This window comes from Anoplolepis gracilipes, chromosome 13, assembly GCF_047496725.1.
Source record: "Anoplolepis gracilipes chromosome 13, ASM4749672v1, whole genome shotgun sequence".
NCBI classification, from domain to species: domain Eukaryota; kingdom Metazoa; phylum Arthropoda; class Insecta; order Hymenoptera; family Formicidae; genus Anoplolepis; species Anoplolepis gracilipes.
The window spans coordinates 9,202,501-9,226,545 of record NC_132982.1 but is presented as its reverse complement, the minus strand read 5'-3'; the positions used below and the strand labels follow the sequence as shown (position 1 = coordinate 9,226,545).

The 24,045-nt window shown below is 33.3% G+C and overlaps 2 protein-coding genes and 1 long non-coding RNA gene across 17 annotated transcripts in view; 1 reads left to right on the top strand and 2 right to left on the bottom strand.

The window, feature by feature from the left end:
• LOC140672430 (uncharacterized) overlaps window positions 1-6,264 on the bottom strand; it is a 28,959-nt gene extending 22,695 nt beyond the window's left edge. Inside the window, exons 1-2 of the long non-coding RNA XR_012047894.1 lie at window positions 6,167-6,264; window positions 2,996-3,171 (exon numbers count right to left, since the gene is read on the bottom strand). This is a non-coding gene — a long non-coding RNA (uncharacterized lncRNA). The remainder of the gene's footprint in view (window positions 1-2,995; window positions 3,172-6,166) is intronic.
• Window positions 1-7,828, top strand: part of LOC140672427 (photoreceptor-specific nuclear receptor) — a 29,887-nt gene extending 22,059 nt beyond the window's left edge. For 2 of the 3 annotated variants that reach the window (XM_072904601.1, XM_072904600.1), the window contains exons 2-8: window positions 879-1,019; window positions 1,416-1,531; window positions 4,507-4,692; window positions 4,776-4,889; window positions 4,963-5,129; window positions 5,373-5,619; window positions 6,185-7,828. In XM_072904601.1, coding sequence (XP_072760702.1) covers window positions 889-1,019; window positions 1,416-1,531; window positions 4,507-4,692; window positions 4,776-4,889; window positions 4,963-5,129; window positions 5,373-5,619; window positions 6,185-6,414 — 1,191 coding nt within the window. In that variant the 5' untranslated portion in view covers window positions 879-888 and the 3' untranslated portion in view covers window positions 6,415-7,828. The remainder of the gene's footprint in view (window positions 1-878; window positions 1,020-1,415; window positions 1,532-4,506; window positions 4,693-4,775; window positions 4,890-4,962; window positions 5,130-5,372; window positions 5,620-6,184) is intronic. The other variant, XM_072904603.1, reaches the window with a different exon arrangement.
• A 5,856-nt stretch (window positions 7,829-13,684) lies between these two features.
• Window positions 13,685-24,045, bottom strand: part of Imp (IGF-II mRNA-binding protein) — a 116,721-nt gene continuing 106,360 nt past the window's right edge. For all 13 annotated transcript variants that reach the window (XM_072904585.1, XM_072904586.1, XM_072904587.1 and 10 more), the window contains one exon: window positions 13,685-24,045. This exon is cut by the window's right edge and continues 5,049 nt beyond it. The gene's annotated coding sequence lies outside the window, so the exon portion shown is untranslated.

Below are 24,045 nucleotides of genomic sequence, written 5' to 3'. Positions count from 1 at the left end.
AAAAAATTTAATTTACATTAAAATTATTTTAATTAAATTTACATTGAATTGTCTTCACGTGATTTATCGAAACTTGATATTAATAATATGCGTTAATATGTTAATAGCTTAATAATGAAATCAATTTTCGCTGCGCGCGCGCTGCCTTTCAAAATTATTTCCGAACCTACACAAATATTTTACAGTATGATAAAAATCAATCCACCATAAATAATAATTAGACTTCTCGTTTCGAGGGTCTTACAAAAAAAAATTAATTTACATTAAATTTATTTTAATTAAATTTACATTGAATTGTCTTCACGTGATTTATCGAAACTTGATATTAATAATATGCGTTAATATGTTAATATCTTAATAATGAAATCAATTTTCGCTGCGCGCGCGCTGCCTTTCAAAATTATTTCCGAATCTACACAAATATTTTGCAGTATGATAAAAATCAATCCACCATAAATAATAATTAGACTTCTCGTTTCGTGGGTCTTACAAAAAAAAATTAATTTACATTAAATTTATTTTAATTAAATTTACATTGAATTGTCTTCACGTGATTTATCGAAACTTGATATTAATAATATGCGTTAATATGTTAATATCTTAATAATGAAATCAATTTTCGCTGCGCGCGCGCTGCCTTTCAAAATTATTTCCGAACCTACACAAATATTTTGCAGTATGATAAAAATCAATCCACCATAAATAATAATTAGACTTCTCGTTTCGTGGGTCTTACAAAAAAAAATTAATTTACATTAAATTTATTTTAATTAAATTTACATTGAATTGTCTTCACGTGATTTATCGAAACTTGAAATTAATAATAAGCGTCAATATGTTAACATCTTAATAATGAAATCAATTTTCGCTATGAACAGGGTGTCGAAAATGGAGGAAAACGGACGTGGAGAGACACTGTGCAAGGTCTGCGGTGATAAAGCTTCCGGAAAACATTACGGCGTACCAAGTTGCGACGGATGTCGGGGTTTCTTCAAGCGGTCAATCCGCAGGTACGCGAGGTAATTAAATGCTTGTTTAACTTAAGTCGAAAGACCAAGTGAGATTTTATACTCTATAGATCCGTCAATTTTTCTACCATTTCTCTTTATTGTAATTAAATATCGTTTGTCGTACATTTTTCTTTGCTCAATATAAATCTTTAATTTACACACAATATTTTTAATTAAAAAATATGACAAATACAATTTTTTAAACTAATTATTATTAGTATCTCGAGCATTCGAGGTGCTTCCAAAATCAAAGAAACTGATACAAACAGAGATAGATAATATATACATGGAATATTAAAAATTTATACGATATTTACATACGATTTTTACATTATCTTGAAAATGATTTATGTAAATATTAAAGGTAAATTTGAGATTGAGATTATTCTTGAGGATTGTGCGCAGGAATTTGGACTACGTGTGCAAAGAAAACGGACGTTGCATCGTGGACGTGTCGCGGCGCAATCAATGTCAAGCTTGTCGCTTCACAAAATGTCTTCAGGTCAACATGAAACGAGATGGTATGATTTCGTCCTTGCGGCGATTAACAGAAATTACTATCGGAATTTATCTGGTCAGAGGAGCATGATAGCAAAATCATATATACTATTGCATATGCTTAATATTTTTCACTTTTAATCACGCTGTATCCAAACATATTCGTGCTCCTACCTCGTTTTTATTTAAAATTTTTCAAATATTTGCCTGTGATTATATACATATGTATCTAGAATTTTTTTTAATTGAAAAAGAGAAGACATATATTATCAGAAATATATTATCTTGAATGATATTTAAAATATATGATCGTTTTTGAAAAACGCGGTTGTTATTTAGGCAATCTTTCCTTACTAGAATAGCTCAACGTGTTTGCGCAAAAATATCCAACTGACAAGCAAAGTTGAGAAATATAGTCTCCTTTTTTTTTTTTTTTTTTTTTTTTTTTTTTTTAATATATAACCGCGCGAAAACTTCTGACATACGAAAAAAGTCAAATTTTAATGGAATTAAAATGTTTCGATTGCAATATGGGGCTATCACGCTTTTCGTATTATAAATATACAATATACTTATTCCGAAGTGATCTGTGATTATTTTGGCGAATTGAATCATTGAATTTAGAAATACATTAAGTAAAATCATTATAACTTTGATATTATAATTTGTTGGATATTTTTTTTTCTTTTCTTTAGATAAATGATGGGATAGAAAACGTCGATTTTTTATCGGAATTAAGAAAACGATGTTTATTATCTTTTCAGAATTGAATTTTTTAACGAGATAACAAAAATAACACAGTTTAAAAAAAATAACTTTTTTTTTTAAACACAACTCACTTTTCGTACTTTTTCTTTGATACTGAATATGATTGATCACAAATTACTATCCTCGTATTACTATTTTAATAAGTTTGCGATTAAAATTGTAAAAAAATTATTTTGATATATTTTTTATGATATTATAGTTGTGATATGTGACGTATTTGAAAAATTTATTGCAATCAAAATTATGATACGATAAAGTAATTCAGAAACTGAAATCGTATGTAGCATTAAAAAAAAACTATGGGGAAGTGACTAGTCTTGTGTTTCTTTATAATTGTCTTTTAATTTATGTTATTATTTTATTACCTATGTTTTTATGTCGAATCTTTTAATATGTAGTATATATTCGCGTCGATATTATGTACGGTATCGCTGCCAATGCTGTGTATTACATACGGGATGAACCTTGCATTCTGCAGTGATATTCGAAAGATGTGCTTTGACGTATCAGAAAGCTCTTTCAGACACACTCTGTAGACTAGAATACGTCGACAAAGTGAGAGAGCGAAGTGTCGCGAGTCGGATATTACAATGCATAAGTGACGTTTGCTCGGCGGATGGGAAACAGTTTGGAAAAAAGGGAAGTGGGGTGTCCACACGTATGCATGCACGTACATACACACCCATCGCATCCACATGAAACTCTATATTTTTGCTTACCAAACGGCAGGATCTGATAGCAAGCGGTGTCAGAAGCAGCCTGGCGTTCACAGCTTTTGTAAACACTTTCTTCCTCCGTCGAGCGATAATCCAAACACTTGATTGCTGAGATATCAATTAGTGAAGGGAAAGGCAGGAGCTACCGTTAAAGGGCCATTGCGCGTCTCTCCTTCTCTCTATAAAGACGCAATTATTTGGAATCGTTAGTTGTTTGTAGAAATTCTACTTCAAGAAAATCTAAGATATTACTCACACATTTTAATCCAAATAATTCTTTATTTAAAGGCTACAGCCGGATAAGCATACAAAAAGTGCCCCCGACGAGTTTTCAAATGATATTTGGCTTGTCACTTGCTCATTATATAAAAAAAAAATTTTTCCTTAAAATTTTAGCTCCTTAACTTTATTATTTCCTGAATTATCGAGAAAAATGTCATTTTCAGTTTTTATTTTTCTTTTCTATAAATATTTGAGATGATATTATATCGATTTTTTGCTGAATACTTATCAACGAAAGACACAAAAGAAATATTTTTTCATTAATCTCGAATAAAAACTTGATTTTTAAAAAGACTAAAATTAAGAAATGGCCCTTTTAACATGTTCCTTTCAAGGTTCAATCACCAAACTTTTATAGAATACTATTTTTATATGTCTCAATACCCTCAATTTTTTTCAATTTTTTCAAGTTGGTGCAACATGGTGAAAAAAATGGAAAATCTTTCTTTTTTTATTATTTTTTGATAATAGGACGCAAAATTATTTATTTTCTTGTAATAATTATAATAGTAATTATAATAATTGTTTGTAATAGTTATAAAAGCCATTTCTTAATTTCATTCTTTTTTTAAAAATCGAGCTTTTATTCGAGATTAAATGAAAAAATATTTTTTTTGTGTATTTTGTTGATAAATGTTCAGAAAAAAATCGATATGGGACCATCTCAAATATTTACAGAAAACAAAAGTAAAATCTGAAAATGACGTTTTTCTCGATAACTCAGAAAATAATAGAGTTAGGGACCTAAAATTTTGAAAAAAATTTTTTTTACGGTGAGGACATGACAGGCCAAATATTATTAAAAACTGGTTGGGGTTTAGTATGTTTATCCGGCTATAGCTTTTAGAATTTTTTTAGAAATTATTAAAAATCTGTTAAAAATCTTCAAAATCCCTAATATTCGTTAAAACCAGATAAATCTTCAAAAGATTCTTTTAAAGGAAATTTTTATATTTTTGAAAATATTTTAATATATTATATATTTTTATATACAATAATTTTTACACACAGATTTTTAATCCAAATAATTGTTTATATTTAAATTTAGAATTTTACTTATATTTTGGAATTAATATTTTAATATACTATTATACATGTAATATTTTTTACAAAAAAGTCGAGAATAAAAAATATAAAATATATTATCAATATCGATTCTATTTGATAGACTTTTTCTTGTAGACTTTCAAGATTAATCGCTAGTTTGAATTTTAATGACATCTCGTTTTTAGCCGTGCAACACGAGAGAGCACCGAGGAGCACGTCCTCTCTTGTTACGGCAGCGAGAAGGACACCTTCGGGACTTTATACAGGAATTTCTAACGTCTACCATCCGGCAGGTACCACTTATCATCCTCTTCTATATCCCGCATTGTTCCCATTCAAGCCAACGGTATCCACATTCACCCCATCAGTCGGTAAGTAATATATCAATAATCATCAAATCGATACATTTTTCTTATTTTTTAAATAAAATATCTAACACATATTGTATCAACAGCACACTTCTTACCACGACCATCTCCGGAATCTCTGTCTATAACTACTGCTAAGGAAGATGAAGTTACCAGCTCCGAGGAAGCAGCCACTGTTGATATCAGAATTGAATCGAAAGGTATCTGTGTTTTATTAATTGAATACGTCAATCTCACATCAACATGTGTAACACTATTTTTCATTTATCGTAGAGGAATTAGTAAATACACGTCTAGCCCCGCCACTCATCACTTCCGTTTCATCGGAATACATGATGCAAGGCTTATCACTTCTTCCGACTGAAAATATCTATGAGTTTGCAGCAAAGTTACTTTTCTTTGCTGTGAGATGGGCGAGAAGTATACATTCCTTTCTCCAAGTAAGTCCCAAAAATTCTAAAAATTCTTAAACAAAATTCCTTTTTTATAAACATAAAATATATATATATATATATAATATATAAAATGATAAAAAAAGAAAAATGAAATAAATTCTAAAATAAAATATAAAATACACAATTGTAAAGAAAAAGCGGATTAAGCGATTCAGGAGAAATATTACATCGTTTTTTCTACTTGTGGAAAATAAAAAATAATTATACCGATGCGTCTTTTCTCGCAAGCTCCCTTACAGAGACCAAACCATTCTTCTGGAGGAGTCGTGGAGCGAGTTGTTTGTGTTGACGGCAGCACAGTGGAACTTTCCCGTGGACGAGACCATGTTGGTGCCCGTGGATCTGCCGATGGAACGAAGGGAAGTTCTACTCGACAAAGCGAGAAGGCTAAGAGAACTTTTAGCAAAATGCGCCGCGCTGAGGGTGGATCATTCAGAATACGCGTGCTTAAAGGCCATAGTTCTATTCAAAGCGGGTGAGTAACTTATTGTTAAATTTTCATGTCGATTTTTTACTCTATTAATGTTGCCCACCATCCTTCAAAAAGCGTCAAATTTTATGTAAAATTCTAAATTTGAATTTCTTTAACAAAAATATTTTATGTTATTTTATTTCAATAATTTTATTCATTTGAGCATTGTAATAAAAGATCTTTAAGTTGAGATAAAATATTGACATTTCATGTCATAAACGTTCAAGTATTTTTTTTTCCTATGAATCTCATCATACTTTTATTTATTATAAATATATCTTTTTTATTATAAACATATATTGTAATCATATTTTTATTTATTTTACTTATAAATATATTTAATTTATCATAAACATATAATCATATATTTTTAATTAAATTATTTTAAAATTCACTTTTCAACTTTAATATTGCAATAGATTGAAAATGAATTCCATGTATCAATTTATGCTTTTTAATATAAATTTTGACATAATTTGCTTAATCTGAAAAACTTAATATATATTTTTTCTCAACATGTTCTTTAAAAAAAAAAAAAGTAAACGTAAACCTTCTTTATCGTTTGTAGAATCACGAAATCTCTGTGAACCGGGACGAGTGTCGGCGTTGCAGGAGCAAACGGTGGCGGTATTCTGCGAGAGGGATGCGCGCAGAGTGGGTCGATTGTTGCTGCTTTTACCCCCGGCACGCGCACTCTGCCGTGCTACCCTGCACGAGCTGCTGTTCAAACCGACTGTCGGTGACGTTAGCGTGGAGCGATTGCTGGGCGACATGGTCGGCGCCCTCAGGCCCACCTAATCAGTATTTGACGATGTGTATTATCGCGTGTATTTTTTATTTAGATTTATCGACACTTGTCACCGACGAGAGATGCTATCAACGACCGTCGATTCCAATTATATTTTCTCCTCGGAGATAATTAAAAGAACTCTGACATTATCAATTAAATTTTGGCTGCATCAAAAATTTACGCGAGTTGTTTTAAGGATACGAAACTTTTTTTTAATCTGTTCAGTTATTGTTTCATTGAAAATGTGCAGATCTTTTAAATAACTATTTCAAGGATAAAAAAAAGTCTCACTTGCATGTTTTAAGATCAATAGAAATAGAAAAAAAACATGCAATTATACGCTAAAAAATCATGTTTATTTTATTTTAGAAAAAACTATTCAAATTATTTACTTTCGAGAAATATAATTAGTCAAAAGCATCGAGGAAAAAAATATTGAATTTTATTCCTTGATATTGCTTGATATCGCGTAATAGTATTGATTATTATAATTGCAATTTTCATCAAAGCCATTTAAGGTTACTGATAATGTAAATGTAACAATATGCTGCAATTATTGTTATTGACATTATTATTATTATTATTACATCAGTCTATGTGTTGTTAATATAGAAATACAAATATCTGCAACTTTCAGAAATGGCAGAACGACATTTTATGCGATCGTTTAGATTAAAATATTGAATCTAGTCTAGAAAATCTAGATTGTAGATTTTTTGTTCCTTTCTGAGATAATAATTTTAATTAATTATAATTAATTATATGTGTTTCAATCTATTCATAATTAATATTATCTCTCTAGAAAAAGAACAGTCATTTAGAACCACAATTAATTACGTTTAGAATATTTTAGATCCAAAACTTGATAATTATAAATAAAATTCTAACAATAAGTAATAAGCGGCAATTCTTGTTGAAATCTAACTTAATATCGGACACGTTATGTTCGAACCAGTAAAATATGTATACAATGAATATCGTCGATAAAATGATAAACGCAAAAACAGCCTCGCTTGGTCGAATATAAATTCGTATCATCGAATTTGAATGTCAACTTGCAACAATTACTTATCTGTGTACGTGACATTATATATAATTGCGGGCTCTGCGCAATGTAATATTTATGCATCTTAATTAGATACATATGTGTATATACAATATATATATAAGGCTATTTTAAGCGTGCGACACACGATGCGATTTTTCGTGTTAAATCACATGCGAAATGTCTTGCTATCAGTCGTGCTAGCAACAAATTTTATTAAATTTTAATAAATTATTTTATTATAATGTAATTTTGATTCTTGGTATAGACAAGATTCATTTTTATATGAATCAATTAAAAAACTTCTAGTTTCCTTTATCCATATAACCATATCTTATAAAAATTTTGTTATATTAATCTGTTAAATTTAAGAAACATAGACAGCATTTCGTATGTCAAAACAGATAATAGATTTAAGAAAATAAAAAAAGAAACAAAAAAAATTTATAAAACATTTCTAAACATCAAATAGAAATTTTTATCTTTATTTCTTTTAAAAAGAAAACTTTAAAAGATTTTAACCTGTTTTAGATGAAATGTTATCCCAAGGCAATATTATCGCAAAACAATCTATACGTGAAATCCAAACTAGCAGCGCTCTTATCAAAACACCGCAAGCAGCGCAATCAACAAAACGGAACGTAACGAATGTGTTGACAAAAACTAATATGAAAACTTGCATCGTGTGTCGCGGGCTTTAAATGCAAATAACTACTCCATCTGATATCTCTATATCTTTAATATGCTAGATGTAATATGTATTAAAGCGATAAAAAATTCGTATTCGCAGAATTACTCTTGATGCGATTGAAGATTCCCTTGCGTCATATCTCGAACGAAAAGTCAACGCCGATATTAATTTCCCCAATGTTTATTTCTGTAATGTTCATTTTTTTATACTAGAACAATCAAAAAATTATCTAATCGTCGATCAGCGAGTTGACATTGTCTGAAAAAAATACTCTTCGTGGTATTTAACCTGGAATAAATTTTTCCGAAAACAAACTTATATACAAATTTATTAGATCAATGTAATTACTTTATGCAATTAAGAATTTGCGATAAAAATTATTACAATGGAAAAAATCGACGATATAATAATATAATAAAATTCTTGTGTCTTGTGTTATAAAAAAAATAAGCAATATTCAATTATTTTTAAGAAAAAGAGATTTAAATGTCCATCATAAGCGAAGAATATTAAAAGATAAAAATCAAACAATAATAATAAAAATATGTCATTTTTATCGCAAGGTAGCTATGCAAGGAAATTTTTATCAGCATACTTCTTGAAAACTCTTTTTTTTTTATAAAGCATAAATAAATTTGTAAATATTACGTTCAAAGAAAGAAGTGAAAAATAATTGCGTGAAAATTTTGTCAACGTAATCGAAATCGTTCGCGTAATGAGCATCGATAATAAAAATGATGCGAGGATAAAAAAGATACGAAAATAGGAATCTTGTTTTATTAACTAGAATAATTTATTTTTCTCATGGTAGAAAAAGGAGAATGTATCTTAACTCACGAACTGCATTGTACTTATATATATACAATTACATACAATCCTCAATTGAACGTTACACATAAACTCATTACACATCGATTTCTTATTACTTCCTTGTCCTCGTGAATACGTTCCCGAAAGAAACAAATTGCTCGCTATGCGTATCCGAAAATACGATCGTCCAATTGTCGGCGCGAAGTGGGGAAAAAAATTCCGAGAAAAATGATTGTGAAAATATGTAATTGTGTGTATGTGCGGTGCGGTGTATCGTGAATTTTATTGCGCGTGAATTAAAAGGGGAGAAAAAAAAACAAGGTGGAAACTGTGGGAAATTGGAATTTTCGAAAAATACATGTAGGAGATTTCTGTGCACATGAGAGGGAAGTCTTTATATAAAAGAACTGTATGTGTGTAGTTTGTATATGTGGGTGTGCCGTTGGCGGATGGAAGGATTTTCGGATGGAGATATACATATATATATATACATATATATATCTCGATGGGAGCATTTCGTGACGGAAAGATTTCGAGGTGCTCTCTGTCTGTCTGTCTGTCTGTCTGTCTCTCTCTCTCTTTCTTTCTTTCTTTCTTTCTTTCTCTCTCTCTCTCTTTCACCCGCATTATATCTCGGTATTTGCCGAATTGCGCGTCGCCATTCTTGTGTTCGTGTGTAAACATTCTCGGACAATTAAAATTACTGATAGCAAGCGGTAGCTGGAAGAAGAAAACGAAAATAGCCGATCGAGAGCCGAACGATGGGAGTTTCGAGAGATTTTTCGACCGCGATTCTTAACACGATTTGCATACATTTGTATAAATTGGTCGAAATATATTTTTTTTTTTTTTTTTTTGCGATATTATTTCTTATATCTTATAAGACCTTTGTAGAATATATTATACGGTTTCTATTATTCAAAATATTCCAAAAGTTCAAGAGTTTTTGTATAAAATTGATCAAGTTGTTATAAAAAATTTTCTTGTCTCATTAAAGAACCTCGGAAAATTTGAAAATTTTCCCTCGACAATTCAAAATCTCTTTCGCTCACAATCGTGTATCTAAAATTGTCATCGTACAATGTCATCTAAGCTTCAAATGTATCTTTTCTTCGCTCGGTCGTTTAGCTCAAATGCCTCCCATCGTTTCTAGCATTTAAACAGAAATTACTTGTTTCACGAACAAACAAACAAATAAAGAAACAAGTAGAGAGAATAGAGATTTCTCTCTACTCGCGAAATTATCTGCTTTCTTTTACCTGACCCGCCGGTTGCTTTATCATATACATATATATATTTATATATACTGTTCTCCTTAATAGCATTTTTTTAACGCGCTTACATTCAAATAGATTTTTTTTATTAGAGTTACACAGAGTTAATGATTTGCGATTAAACCTGATTCACCTGCGTATGCCCGTTATTTTCTCGTTCATCCCTTAAACACTCTCTCATTCTCACTCTCTCTTTCTTTCTCTATTTTTCCTATGATAACCACAATCTTTTTTTTCTTTTTTTTTTCTTTTTTTTTTGTTTATGTGAGGAATTGTTCTCTTTCATCAATATTTCGCGCAGTGTTTCGCCTCGGTTCTCGATCCCGTTGATATTAATTACAGAGTAATCACACACAATAGAATATGTCAACGTGACACTCTGTTGACACTCATCAATGACAAAATCTGCAAAATCATTAACTGATGATTGTTACAACTGTTATAAATATAAATGAGTGTGATTAATCTCATCGTTAGAATATATCGTAGTGTCACAATTTTTCAGCTCTACTGGTCCAGCATTCTGTGCAATTTCGTGCAAGTACAGATGACGTAGTGTTCCCTCTTTCGAGAATTTTCGAGAAATATCCGCAAATGTTACACAGATTACTTGGTAAACACAGGATCGACCGAGGTTCTCACAGACGCGTTACAAAACTTTACAAAAAGAAAAAGACGTGCGTAACATTCGTTCTCGCCGAATCTCTCTCTCTCTCTCTCTCTCTCTCTCTCTTTCTCTCTCTCTCTCTTTCCTTTTCCTGTTTCTCTGATTTTGACGAAATATCGTCGACGGTTTTTGACATATTTTCGTTTTTCTTTTTATTTCTTTTACATAAAAAAAAAGAAATGAGATAAAAAGAACAATGCAACTGCACCGCATACCATTCCCGTTCTCCATTTCAACACACTAATATGTAAGAACAAAAACTAACAGATTTCGGTGTAAATAACAAATCGCCGTGAACCGAAGGCTCAACGGAGTTCCGGGAGAGCGCTACCAATTTTAAGAAGCCCGAAACTTTTCGGGACATTATTGATTATTTTCATCCTCGCGAACCCAGAATTCCCGAGCAAATCGGTAAACAGCGAGATATAACAGGTTGTCGGTTCGGACGATCGTCATTACGGACTTGCGATAGTCTCCTTCATTCTCAATCGCGATTTATCAGCAATTTTTTTTTATTACGCTCTCTTTCCGTCTTTCTCTGCAAAAAATCTCGAGTATCATCGTAAACCCCTTTTCTTTAGAAATGAACAGAAAAAAAGTCTCTTCTTTCTAGAGGGGAAAAAGGGTTTCTCATTATCCTTCTCTCTCGAAAGAAAAAAAAAAAAAAAAAACAATTTATCAAACAGAAATTATGCAAATATGTAGATTTCCGAAGAATCGAAATCGCTGCGCCCGAATATGGTGCAAAATATTTGGCAGTGATGTCTCTCTTTATTTTATATTTAATATTGATATTAATTAAAGGATTTTATATCCCTTGTACTTTTCTTTTAATTTCTTCTCGGGACACAGCGTTCGGTCTTCGAAATACTTTTTGCGTTTATCGAGTCACTCACGCGATAATCAAATTCGAAGGGGAGGATAAACTCCGGCGACCGAGAATATCGGAGATTCTCGGGGAGATCCGTATTTTTTTTTTTTTTTTTTTTTTTTGACGATCCCATACTACATATATACATTCGCGAAGGAGAGCATCCGCGGGAAGTCGATGCCGGAAAAAAAAGGGGGAAGTCGCATCGAATCCCCGAGTGGATGCCCTGTCCCTCCCCGACAGAGCATGCGCGCGAACGCAATAATCTATTACCTCGTTTATCATCGTCGTTACATTCGCGTTACATCTATTCTCTATTGTACGAAGGGATGATGCTGGGAGAGGAGAGGGGGTTGGTTTCTGCCTGCGTTGTCGGCATAATCGTCGCGCGTTTCGTCCCGTTTCACAAATCGCGTGTTGATAAAATCTGTCTGGCGATGATAGGCGCAGAATTTCGCCCCGGATAATTACGAGTCGAATAATTACTGATCAATTTCCTGCCACTTTATTAATATTATTAATTCTTAAATAAATTTCATCTTTAGAGAAAGATTTTTAATAAGAGAAAAAAATGTTTTTTTGACAGTAACATACATATGGAGAATTGTATATAATTAATAATGATAATATATATAATAATTTATTATATTATATATAATAAATAAATATATAATATAATTAATATTATATATAATAAATCTAATATATAATAAAAAAATAATTATATATATAGATAATAAAAATATTAAAAGTTTACATATAAAAATATATATGCGAGGTTTATATAAACGACTTATGGAATTACATCGATCAATTACATTTACGATCTTAATTAACGTTGGACATCGCTGTAACATTTTTTATTCTTACATCGAATCTTTGAAGAAATAAATCATTCCTTCGTCGAGGAAAATTCTGCGCCATATCATGCCGGACGATTTATTAGCTCGTTTATTAAGTTCAGAATTTGCGAGGTAGTTTGCATGTAGGCGTATCGCAACGCCAGGCGTCGCGACACCGGTGTTTTTCTAATTTTTTTTTTTTTTTTTTTCCCCATTGATCTATTGTAACAACTATTGCACATATATGATTTGTATATAACATGTGTGTAGGGAAGTTTTGCGTGAGATATTCGATCGTAATGAAAACAAAGTGGTGCGTAGAAAGACTTGGTTTTGCGGACTGCAAATATTAAATGTAGTTAATTAACATGTAATAGGTACGTTTTAATGCCATCCGGTTTCCGTAACTCCCCTTCTCTCATCTTTCTTTCTCTCTCTCTCATTTTCTCTCTCAAACATACACACACATATATTCACATACACACGCTCTAACAAACTCTCATATACTCTATTATCTCTGTTACGTATTGTATAGCTCTAAAGCAAAAGAAAAACTGAAAAAATATATATATTATAGGGTATGATGTAGATATATATATATATATATATATATATATATATATATATATATATGTGTATTTTATATATATATCTCGATGTATATAATATAAAATTTTTCTATGGTAAGAAAAAATCTGGCTCGTTAATAAATCTGTAAATATCTATTATACAGGTGGAGAGAATCGGTCGTTCTTATATTTTCTCTTCCTCCATATTGTGTGTATATATGCGATACGCACAGTGAGCCTGCGTACATCGAAATTGGAAGAGAAAGCAGAAGTTCTCTTCGTTGAAAATATTAAAAGCTGTCTGATATATTGAAACGTACAACGTCCTCTCATTATCTTCAACAAAAAGCTTATTCTTTCTTTCTTCATCAGTTTAGATAAACCTGCCTAACCCGCGTGATGGACGATGTGTCCGCGGAAAGGAACACACTTTTATATCGCGAAATATATAAGTCGAATTCCGCTTCGACGTCTTTCTCTTTGCTATCAGTAATACAGGGCAATTCCTCACTGTGTGTGCCTACTAAATTCACAACTCGAAAACACTTTAGCGACTGCTCATCCTCCAGAAATGGTATCCTCGGATTCCAACGACTTCCGCGTATATTCGTGCATTTCCTCAGCTCCGAAAAGGAATTTTTTTTTCGTTTTTCTCGACTAAAAAGTCCCGAGTCGAAAATTTTGACACGACTTTAATTTTGCCAGACTCTCGTTACAGTTTTTTCTTTTTATTATTAAAGAAAATCACACGTCTCTTCAAAACTGCCAACTTTCATAAAACAGTATAATGAAATAAAATTTGTTTTGTTGGAAAAGTGAAATCTTGTTTCTGATAATCTTGAAAAGGATTTTAGCTTTTTGGAAATGAGGAGTGATAACGAAAATTTGAAACTGTGCAGTAAAGTTTTTCTGAAGTGACTGAGAATCAGCTGATCTCGAGAGTAATTTAGCAAGAATAATTGTCTTATCATATAGACGTAATAGAAAGAAATAGTGGAATTTTGCATCTGGAGGAAAGCCGTTCGCTATATATATTTTTTTTTCTCTGCTTATGAGATACGTCTATATATGTTTTTTTTTTTTTTTTATTTCTTATGCATTTGTGTACTTAATAAGGATTATTCATATAGAATATGTAGTATGCAGTAAACATTATCCACTAAAAACCCTACATTTTCTTTTTTTTTCCCTTCGATCGAAAAGTTTTATGCGCCATATGTATCATGTGTTGTATTTGTATACGCGTACGTTGTGTGTGATTGATGACATATGTATGTGATAAGTAGATACTATGCGAATTTGGCGATTCGGAAAAGGCAATCGAACGTGGAGTAGACTGAAGAAAAATCGAAAAGATTTTATATACGTGAAAAAAAAAAAAAATCCAAACAGTGTCAAATGCGAAAAACAGCTGAAAACGCGACGACGCACAAAATTTTTGCGAATTTATGCGGAAAAGACGCTCTTTATACGAAGAAACGCGTGTTCCTCATTTGGGGGTAAGGGAAGTAAGTATTCCCTCCCTCTCTCTTCTCTCTATTCTTTTCCTTTCTCTCTCTCTCTCTCTCTCATTCGTTTCTTATATATTCACGAATATTTTAGAAATTTTTTACAATATATTTCAAAACACAAAAAAGTAATTAATAATAAAGAATAATTATATTGCCCTAAATTATTCAATTATTTATATTACAAGAGTTTCACTACAATTTAAAATTTCAATGATCTCATTCCGAGTATTTTAATCAATTGAAAACTTCGCACAGTGCACGCATAAAGGAAAGTTAATCCAAAAAAAGAGAATACTGTTGAATAAATTTAAGGAAACAACGGTTTCGCGCTTCTTTCAAAACTTTGTTGCACAAAAATCAGAAAATCAAAGAAATCGTCGAACACACAAAAATATATAGTGGCTAGTAGCGCTAGTAGTAGTAGTAGCAGCAATCATATAGAACTTTTTCATCTACAGATAGAATAATAGTAGCGATTAAAGTAAACTAAAAAAAAAAAAGTAGACAAGAAAAATGAGAATTAATTACGGCGAAATTATTCGTAATCGCGGGAGACTCGATCTCCTCTCCTTCTCTATCGTCGGTCGCTGTCTCATTATCAGTTTTTTCAATCATGATGATAGATCCCGCCGGAATTAAAATCGAAAAAAAGAAAGAAAAAAATGAGGATACATTATATATACATCCAACGAAGCGATTGCAAACGTGAAAGTTGTTCCTGTCGACAATCCTTATCTATATGCGATACTTTCGATATCGATACTCGGAGTCCGAAGTTGACAAAAAATATCTACTCGTCTCGCGAGAGGAAAGCCAAGATACATATATATATAGGGAATGTTTTTTTTTTCGTCCGACTGACATCGACGTTAGTTCCGACTTCGAGATGTCGATATCTGTTGAAAAAAAAGATGCGTGAATCCTTGACAACGCACACGCTGCTATTTTCCTCCATCTTCTTTCTTTCGCTTACGATTAATTATGTTATTTCCCTCGAGATGTGTATCGTCAGCCTGTACTTCCTTTTTTTTCTTTCTCCCTTTTATCATCTATGAATATAGTGTTTCCAATAGCGGTCCTCTCTCTCTCTCTCTCTCTCTCTCATTATTGTGCGATAGCATTTCTCGTTTCGCTTTTTCCCCGTGTACTTAACTATAATAACGGCGCGACGTCGCCGCGTTCGCTATGATTATCGATTAATTAATTACTATTACTTCGTTTATGCGCATCATGGTATCATCATTATGTATGGGGGTGTGTATGCTTCTCTTTTTTTTCTTCTCGTTTATCCTCTCCCTGTCTGTGTATCTCGGCGTATATTATAATAATAATAATAATAATAATAATATGTACGTATATTAAAGAGTAGAGATACATATATAAAAGTATATATATATATATATATATGTATATATATATATTTATATATAATATGCGTGTGTGTATATTTTGTAGCTTGGACATATCTCGGTGTGTTGCGTCGAAAATCTCTTCTAGTGCGCTAAATGAGGTTTGGCCCTTTGGTCGTCCTAGCGTTGTTGCTGGATCCGAACTCACGTGTTTCTTCTCTGCTCCTTCTTCCTATTCTTCCTATTCTTCTCAGGTATATAATATATATATGTCGCTTATTTAAACTTTCTTTCGGTTACCTTTTGTCTTTTGCTCCACTGCATGAAAGCTGCGTTCCTGTTGACGAGTTTTGCTCATCAATTCTGCGCAACCGCTCCATTATTAGTTTTACCTCTGTCTTCAGCTTCTGGCTATAGCCCTGTGCTCTCTTTCCCGCGGTAGCTGCTTCAATCTACATGCGCGATTAATTTAATAATCCTCATTGTGTGGCAGTTTGCGAATTCGCGACTCGATCGTCATCGAAGTTCTTCGCGATGTCCGATGACGATCTTCGCTGATTTTTTTTTTTTTTTTTTTTTTTTTGATTATGTTAGAGTTCTTAATCTAATCCCTGATAGATTATCCTCTTTTCCAAATTTGAGATTCAGATTGGCTTTTTTGTATTGGCCTCTTCCGAATTCGCAGATTTATATTGGCTTTATTCACTCTAATTCCTTCTTACTTTGATTATCTTAAAATTTTTAATTTAATTCAGGTGATCTTCTTTTTCCTTGTGAAATGAAATATTTAAAGATTCAAATTAATCTTTTGTACGATAAAGCTTGACGTTGTTTTGATTATCTCGAAAATTCATAATTCTTATTCGACGCTTTTTCTCTTCCAGTTGCAAAAGCAATACTTTGAGCTGACCATTTCGCTGTTCGAGATAAGATAACGTTGCTTTGATTATCTCCTCGAAATCATAATTTAATCAATATAGTTCTCGTTTTTGAGCACAATATTTAAGAATCCAAAATGTTTCTGTTTCTTCTTGAGGATCGTCCTATCGATCGATATTTTTTCCATCTCATTCTTTCCTTTTTCAATCTTCAAGTGGGCTGTAGCTGTCGCTGTTTGTATTTTATGCTGCGCCGGAAAATCTTGTACATTCTATTGCGTGTTCCTTTCCTGTGTGTAATGTTTGCTTTCTTTCTCTTTCTCTCTCTTTCTATATATGTATATATATATATAATATATCTAATTTATTCTCGCCGTGCTGCATTACAGAACGGACGAGAAAACACGAAGCGAATTATGCCGCGAGTCGAGAAGATCCTAAAAAGTTTCACATATTGAATTAATATAAAAAATGCGAATTATCTAGGCTACAATTTTTTTTTTCTATAATTTCATTATGCAAATAATTGTCAGAAGTTATAATTGCTCGCTGACGTAAGATATCGCGAAATCAATGAACGAATCATTGGTGATTTTAATGTAACGAATTAACATTTCAAAAGATATTAAAAATATCAGACACAATCGATACAAAAGTGATAGGTCAAGAATAGTAAATTATAAATTTTGTAAATATTAAGTTAATAAACGCGATATTTTTTTTTTTTTTTTTTCAATTAATGAGACGCGATAAAATTCCGCTCTTGACTTGTGGTCCCGTATAACGTGCTGATTGATATTAAAAATCTTATATCGATCCAAGCCGAATTAGATTATATAAATCCTTTGGAGAGGATCCTTGCGACTCGCAGCAACGTATATGTACAGAGCATATTTTTTATGTACACATGTACATATGTACACAAAGTGCGTTTCGACTTACTGCTACGAGCAGATATATATTGGCCGGGGAGGGTTGACCCCGATATATCGCAAGAGTACGGACCGATCAACCCGGCAGTGGTACGGCCCGAAATTTTCATTTTCATTTTCATTTTCATTTTCATTTCCCTTCCCCTCCCCGGGGATTTTCGAATCGTGTATCATTTGAACTAAATTACAGTACAACTCGTGTTTTTTTTTTTTTTATTGATTTGTTATTTTATTACCAAATAACATTTCCGCATGTGTTTTTGTATATAACTTAATCTATAGTCTATAATTTTCGTAACGCATTTTTTATACTTGGTGTATATCTCTTGATCAAGAGATGCTTTTTTTTTTTTTCTTCTTCAAACAAATACAGAGTTTGCGCAGATACACACGTATGTAAACAAATAATCGGAGGAAAATCGAACTATTTATTGTTCAAAGTAATATATGGGAACATGATCTCTCGATATGCATTAATATATATATATATATGTATAATCGCCTTACTATATGGTTAAAAAAAAAAAAAAAAAGAGCACCTAAGACACAAATATGTGAATATACCACTGCCGGGCTAAGAGCGGCGTCTGAGCGAATATCGGCGGTAAGTATGAGCGCTGTTTCTCTTTACGTGTTCGGTGTGAAACGTAGTTTTCCTTCCCGGGAGGAGTTCGAAAGACCGATGTGTCACATGCTGTGTGTTCTGTGTGGCTTGTTGTTTGCGTCATGTCGCGAACGGATCAACAGCACGGCATTTCATACGAACCGCAGGAACAAAAAAAAAAAAAACCAACGAGCACACATTTTTTTTACGCACAAATATGTGAGAAATTCAACTGGGAAAATGAAATCAAATCAAACGGCGGAGCGTAGTAATAACGCGACAAACAAGAGTCTTTTCCCACGAATCGATGTTCGAAGATATACATAATTTCCTTCCGCCGATCGCTCGAGCGTCCCAATAGCGGAGCTATAATTCTTAACGTTGTCTTTTTAATTTTTTCTTTTTTTTTCGCTCGGTGCAACAAGTGAATAAACAAAAGAAGAGTAAGAAATCAAGAAAAAAAAACCAAGATTAAAAACATGGAAGGAAAACGCGAACAACTATTCTCTTCTCTCTCTTTTTTTGTGCGCCTGGCAGCATTTTTTTTTATCCTTTTTTTCGTCCTTAATTTCATAGAATTCTTTTAAAACTTATGAGGTAGCGATGGCATTACGTGAATAATTCCTTCTCTCCTCTAAATCCATCCCTCCCGCGCGCGATTCACGGAGTGAAAAAAAAAAGAAAAAGAAATTTGCTTCTTTTTATATATACTATATATATATAGATTTTGCTCCTTCTCCGTGTACGCGCCTTTCTCGCTTTTTCTCTCTTTCTTGAAGAAACGGTTATTTTGGGTTTTAGTATTACTAATCTCGTCTCTCGACATATATTGTGTCCAGCGTCCGATCGGTCACCCCGTCTCAGTGTTGGCAGTGTACGGACAGCCTTGAGATAGTTATTCGCGGAGGAACGATCGATAGAGATCGCCCCTTAAATCGAACCTTGGATCGCACGGTGGAACTTGATCCATTTCTTTTTTTCTGAAAAAATTGGAAAACATTTTTTTTTCTGACATTAACCTGCGGCTTTTTCACGGACAAATAATTAAATTAAAAATCAAAGGGTTTAATAAAAAAAAAAAAAAAATAAATAAATAAATATATCGACACTTTTCTATTCTACATTGACATTTCCCCGGATCGTTTCCTACCGTGCGATCAGCTTTTCACGGACATGATAGCGTTCCTTAGCGTGTATAATCAGTCGCAAAAATTGGATAGTAAAATGAGACGAGGTGCACCTGCGCGGAAAACTGCGTACAAAAGTTGTCGCTCGATTTTTCTCTCCCTCCATCCTTCTTCTCACACATACACACATACACTCTCATTCTCGCTTCTTTTCTCTCTCTCTCTCTCTCTCTCTCTCTCTCTTTCGCTCACTCACTCGCTTCATTCGCCCGCTTCATTCGACGAACGGCTATTTTATTACGGGTTGCACATATAATCTGGCACGTCGACTCACTCGTCCGCCTCACGTGTGTTTAATTAAGTTTAAGCTTTACATATATATATATAATATATATCTATGTACAACAGATGTATAGTGTGTATATGCGCTGCGTTAACTATGTATACATAGGTAATATTTCTCGGGACGTCTCTCGGGGAAAGGGTAAATGCAGTGTAGAGAATAAGTTATATTCCGCGCGGCTCTGTTTCATAATGCCCATTATTGGCAACAATAGGATAATAATAGATAATACACCGGAAGTCCCTTCCGGAACTTCCACCGTCGTCGTCCTACTATCTCTTTCTCCATTTTTCCCGTCGTCTCTTCCCTAACATCTCTAACTTAGATCATCTTACGTTAATAAAAATGCCTTCTCTTTCTCTCTCTTTCTCTTTCTGTCATCCCTTCTCTCTATCATCCGGAGGCGTATCATCATGCGCGCCTAAAAAGAGCTATACTATCTGTATTTAGCGATATCAACCTGTCACAGTAATAACAATGCCCAAGTGTGTATAATAAGGCCCTCGATTGCCGCCATCTGCCCGGTCCCAAAACCATTCCTTAAAGAACCTGTCTCATCGTTTCTTTCAAGCGGATTCTTTCCGGTCGCGCACCAAGTATCTGGATAAAAAGTGATGAGCGTAGCTCTCTTACAGTTTGGTCTCGAGTAAAGCGATCTTATTCATTGAATCTCTGAATAAATCAAAACTTTCATAATACATATTTATATGTATCTTTAATTATTAATAATCAGAGATTTTTTTCAGAGTTACTATTGACAACTATTGGATTTCCAAGAACTTCTGCTAAGAATTGTTATCATCGATCTGCAATTTATTCAGATACTTGAGTGGCCAATCGATATGTCGTTGCACGTAGTTTCCGAAAAAGATAATCGTCAACAAGAGGAACAAGAGCGCAACCTGGTTCGATCTCGTCCACTCGGCGAAACACAAGTCCGGAAAAAAACGGCAACTGCTTTTCCTTCCCCCTTCCTTTGAAATTTTTCCGGCGGCCCTGTAACGCTATCCTTACATTTACTCCCGAGTCGCACATTTTTTTTTTCCTTCACAAATCAAAATCCTAATACTAAAGCCCAAAATATTTCACCACTTCTGATCGGAATCTACCACTTACATATGTTCTGTCACAATGTTTCCTCCCCCCCCCCCCCCAAAAAAAAAATTATGACACGAACGCGATCCTCGTTCTTGAGGAGCGCGCGTCGCTTATCTAACATTAAATCATCTCTTATCGCTATATTATTATTCATTAATCGTTATTAATTAAGAGAAGTATATCCTGCAACCTGTTTGAGTTCCGAACGGGTCGCGGTTGCGCGACCCTGGACGCGAATTGTCTTTCAGCCCCAATTTATATGTTGCTCGCGACATCGTGATCGCGGTGCTGCGGCGGATCGATGAACGATCGTCCGGATTCTACCGTACCGGAATATACATATAAATATAGTATAATAGTCGTCAGTAATGTGCGACAGTGTGTCGGTCAAGAAACGATCTGGTTCTCCATTTCTCTCCCCCTTTTCTATTTCCGATGTGCGGTAGTTATACTGCGTGTGGGTTGCGTGTACATATACATACATACATATACATATACATATACATATACATATATATATATGCACGCAGGGTGTTTTTTTTTTTCCACTAGAGACGACATTCCACGCGAGCTCGACAAAGTATCGGCAAAGTCGACAATCCATAAACTACGTGCTGCCTCATAATCAATCTCCCCCGGAAAGATCTTTTCACGCGAGGTCGATTTTTTTTTTTTACGATTTTATCGTTCATTATTGGTAGTCGTGCTGAATTGCGTGTTTGACTTTGTTGCTCTTTGAAATTTATCGTCGAGGTAGGGAAAAAAAAATCTCTAATCTGCTGTTCGGAAGAACCCTGCGCTTTTGCGTCGTTCATTCCTGATGATCGGACGTCACGTGATGGACGTCCGGGATCGGTGCTGCGTTCACGACTGCGGTTCTGCGATTGGTTGATCAATTAAAAACGACAGATCCTGTGCTCGATCCATCTCTCATTTGTCTGACCTTTTCTCTCTTCTACGTCGTGAGTCTCTTCTACGTGGAAAGTCCCATGTACGATGCGAATCGCGTAGCTGTTACACGTTAGACGCTTTCTTCTTCTTTATTTTTTTTGTTCCCAGGCACGTTCTGCCATGTTCTGTGTACTTTCTTTTCCCTGCGATTTCACTCTCGTGATGATTGAAATACGGTGCGCGTAATTTGTTGTATTTATCCGTTCATCGTCACGTGGATCTTATTTAATGTATATCTCCTGTTCAGCAGCTACTGCAGCTCGGTTGCGCAAACTCGGTTAATTTAATCAATTATTCTTCGATCGTATATCTTTATCCTCTTGCAGATTGTCTTGCGTTCTAATTAACTTATTGTTATAACAACTCTTTTGTGGAAACACACAAAAGTTCTGTCAATTTTTCGTTCGATTTCTTACATCATTAGCTGCAACACAGAGAGAAATAAATCTGATTATAATTATCCGAGTTTAATGCATCTAAGCTGAAGAATATTTGGCGATAAATACCGATTTTGTCGGTTTCGAAGATTAAATATAATGTGACGAAAAAAACGGTAAAATTGTATGCGCGAGAGTCGTTGGATATATGTTGACAATATTAGACGTTCGTACAAAAGAAAAATGAAATTCTCATTATTTCCGAGGCTTGCATGATAGCTGAAGAGTTTCCTTATTTTCACATTTTAATCGATTAATTCTTCCAATTTTTTTTTTATATAGGTTTTTTTTCTCGGCGGAATGGCTTTGAATTTTTTTTATCTTTAGCTTAATCTGCCAGGATGTACAATCTTAACCGAGCTTAGTATAATCTTTGTTTTTTTTTTTTTTTACGCGATTCTTCGACGGTAAAATACTCTAGAATACTAACATTTAGCAATAAATCGATTTTGTACATTTGTTTGTCGATATCCTTATCAAGTAGATTAAGTTATATTCCTCGCCTCTAAATCGCGCGCCCTGCACGATTAATAATTTATAACGTTAAAAATTTTCTCTTTCTCCTTCCTTAAGTTATTATTATATTAATAATTTCATCTATTCTCTCTATTTCCACTCAATCATCATTTTTTTTTGTTTGATTTGTACATTCTCTTTCTTTCTCTCGAGCTTGCGAGCGGGTTCTCTTTTCTCTCCCTTTGCTTTTCTGTTTTTCTTTTTAACATTTTTCAATACTGAGGAATCAGTGCTGAATAATGCACTCTTGTTTTCCATTTTCTGATCAAACAGTATATTTACTATCCTCCAGATTAAATGGTGTATTTAATTTTTTTTTTTTTTTTTTTTTTTTTTTTTTTTTTTTTAATTTTATCAATGAGCTCTACCTATTTTCGTGAATGTTATGATCATTCATTGATTTTTTTTACATGGACAATTGGAAAAAAATATCTTTTTGTTTGAAAATATCGATGTAGACGATGAAAATTAATATTCCTTGAGAGTATAAAATTAAAAAAGAAAGTTAAAAAAAGGAATTACACTTTTATTTAAAACATAGTAAAATGTACTATTCGATCAGAAAACGAAATGTAAAATGCACATTATTAGGTCGATTCCTCGGCGTTCGAAACATTCAGGAAAAAAAAAAAAAAAAAAAAAAAAAAATAAACGCGTCGCGTTTTCTCAGTCGGAATAAAAGCTTCTCTCGTTTGCTCAATTTAGAAAGAGATACTTCAAAAGAGGGCGGGTTGGGTGATAAAAATTCCCGTCGAAGGCCGGCTCGAGAAAGTTCCGCCAGGATCCTTCCTCCGGCGACGAGGAGCGATTTCTGCAATAGGGGCGATTCACGTGTCTCGCTTTTTTGCATGTCCTGCTTTTTCTCCCTTCTGCGTTGTCCGGGCTATTCTCTTCTCATCGACTCATGAAATTTTGAAGTACGGGCCAAAAGGAAAAAAAAAAGACTCAAATACATGATAGATGAATTATCGAAGTAGCGTAAATGATGTCGTCGACCGTGAGAATAAACGGAGGGCTCGTTCCACTTTTTTACTGTATTTTTTTTTCATATCTCTGTATTGTCTATTTCTTCTATTTTTCTTCTTTCTGTTTTATCTCTATTTTGCTTTTCCGGATTGTTCTGC